This window comes from Cicer arietinum, chromosome 3 (assembly GCF_000331145.2).
Source record: "Cicer arietinum cultivar CDC Frontier isolate Library 1 chromosome 3, Cicar.CDCFrontier_v2.0, whole genome shotgun sequence".
Taxonomy (NCBI): domain Eukaryota; kingdom Viridiplantae; phylum Streptophyta; class Magnoliopsida; order Fabales; family Fabaceae; genus Cicer; species Cicer arietinum.
In genome coordinates, this window is record NC_021162.2 from 708,203 (window position 1) to 710,717 (window position 2,515).

Consider the following 2,515-nt stretch of genomic DNA (forward strand, 5'->3'; position numbering starts at 1 on the left):
ATACAAAATATCTAAGGAAACTCACCATCTTTTTGTAGGCTAAAGCAGCATGTTTTTTCTTCAATGCATTTACCAAATCGGCGGCCCATATATCTCCTTTATTTATTAAACCTGATCAAATAAAAATATATGCATTATTACAAAATAAAATAATCTAGCACAACTTGTTTTCATATTTAGTATGATTTTTTTAAAAATAAATAAATAAATAAATCATATATGAGGCAGTTACTAACCGAATACGTGTACAGCACCATGGCCAGACATGTAAATGAAAATGGAATCATGTGAATTTGTATTCAGCACCTTACCAGAGCCTCCAATTGTAGCACTTTTGTTTCCACTAAGCACCGCGAAAAAATTCCTTGGGTTAACATTGTTTCCTGTGTAATCCTAAAAACAAATTCATTGTACAAATTTTAGGGTACAATCAAAAATAAAGTATTAATCGATATTATGAATTTTATGATCAATAATTTTATTTAATTTATATATATATTAAAAGTAAATAAATTAAGAGTAACGAAAATGACATGTTAATTTTGATAGTACAAAAAACATGTTAAATTTTTTTTTGATCTATATTATAAAGAGTCTAACGACAATTCTCACGTACACTGAACACAAAAATAGAACTATTACAAGTTGAAAACCGCATTTCAGTTTATCAAATATCAACTGTTTGTTCATTTTTGAAAAGGAGAAATTGTTAACATAATCTAGACGGTTATTTTTTAAAAATAATTTTATAACATGCATATATAATACTAACATAAATAATTAGTGGATGAAAGTGTAAAATAATTTTAGTCAATGCACCTCTATTATATACTCATTAAAAAGAATAAATTAGTATAAAGAAGTTGAGATACATAGGTACCTTAGGAACACCTCGATAAACATTTGGCCCATTTGGCCTATTCATTATAACGCCACGCTTTGGGTTTTTAGGGTGGTAGGCAATATCATCAAACATCATAACAATGATATTTTCATCTTTAAGACCACCACTTTTTAATACTTGGTATGCATGACATACATTAGCTTGGTGCCTATAATTCTCAAAACCGTTACTACCAGCAACTAAAAAAGCCCATTTCGTTCCTAATGGTACGCGATCTTCTACAAATTGTGACACTTGATCTTTTATAGATCTCACACCCTTTGATTTTCTCACCATTACACTCATCCACACTATCACTATTAGTGTGACCCAATAACTCATACTTCCTTTCATTTTTTTATTAATGAAAAAATTTGAAAAGTTACGCTTGAAATATGTTTTACTTTAACAATAAGAGGATATATATATATACACTAATTTGAATACCATAAATTTGTAAAGATTACTGTTACTCAATATATTTTTAATCCATGAGTTTCCAATTGAATTTTCAGAACCTGGTATATTATTTAATACGGTATCAGTCAAATATAGTACTAGTATTATTTTATTTTTTCCAACTTAAGCTCAATTAGTATTTTGACTATTTTGACTATTTTCTAATTTTTGAATACTTAAAAATCATCATTGTTATTATCTTAATAAAGTTGGGTCAAATGGTTTTAATGGAAAAGTGAGAGATTTCATTTATTTGTATTTAGCTATCATATTTTTTGGTGTTATTATTAATTAATATCGTCAGCCTAGTCAAAGCTAACTAAAATATGGTAGATGCTACCTTATTTTTAAAGTTTAATCACCCTTTTAATGTCGACATAGCTCACGCTACATTTTCTGATTTCTAAAATTTAATTTTTTTTTTTAACAATTTTGTATGTTTATTTTTTCAATCCTATGCTCCTTTTTATTCAACTATTTTTTTTTTTTTTTGTGATTTCTATGATTTTTTATGTTTTCAAATGTGTTATTCAACTATTGATGATTTATATATTTTTATTTTTATATAAGTAAAGTAAAATTATGTTTTACACAAAATAAAAAAAGTAAAACAAATTATAAGTACTACCAATATTTTGACTAATTATTTTTTTTTTATTTGTCTATGTGCGTATTATGATAGTATCTATTTAATTAACTAAATTAAAAGTTTTGATGCATTTATCTATTCAATTTTGACTCAAATAACTAAAATCATAAGAAAAAAACTTTATTGAAAACTTTATTTATCTACTGCAGGACCGTCTAGGCGGGTCGAGGCAGAGCTTCCACTTCTGGTGAATAATCCCCTACTGACTGTCACTGAGGTAGTGAGTTGTTATGAAATTCCAGTGTCGCCGAAGCCACCTATCTTGTGGGTGGACCTGACTTCTAAGGAAATTGATCCCTTTAAGGCTGATGAGGTGGAGGAAGTTACTTCGAAGAGAGATATTGCATCAAAAAAAACTTGTGAAGTGTGTGGAGGTCACCTTTGTGACTCTTAAACAATTAAATAATCTTATCTCGTGCATTTGGGTACATATGGCAAATGCATCAATTGGACGTAAATAATGCATTTTGTATAGGAGACATTTAAGAACATGTATACATGTCACAACCTCTAGACATTAAGGA

General features: G+C 28.1%; 1 protein-coding gene across 1 annotated transcript in view; it reads right to left on the reverse strand.

The window, feature by feature from the left end:
* Positions 1-1,251, reverse strand: part of LOC101489898 (vacuolar-processing enzyme-like) — a 3,983-nt gene extending 2,732 nt beyond the window's left edge. The window contains exons 1-3 of the mRNA XM_073365957.1: positions 881-1,251; positions 237-393; positions 5-111 (exon numbers count right to left, since the gene is read on the reverse strand). Coding sequence (XP_073222058.1) covers positions 5-111; positions 237-393; positions 881-1,237 — 621 coding nt within the window. The 5' untranslated portion in view covers positions 1,238-1,251. The remainder of the gene's footprint in view (positions 1-4; positions 112-236; positions 394-880) is intronic.
* Between the last annotated feature and the right edge of the window lie 1,264 nt (positions 1,252-2,515).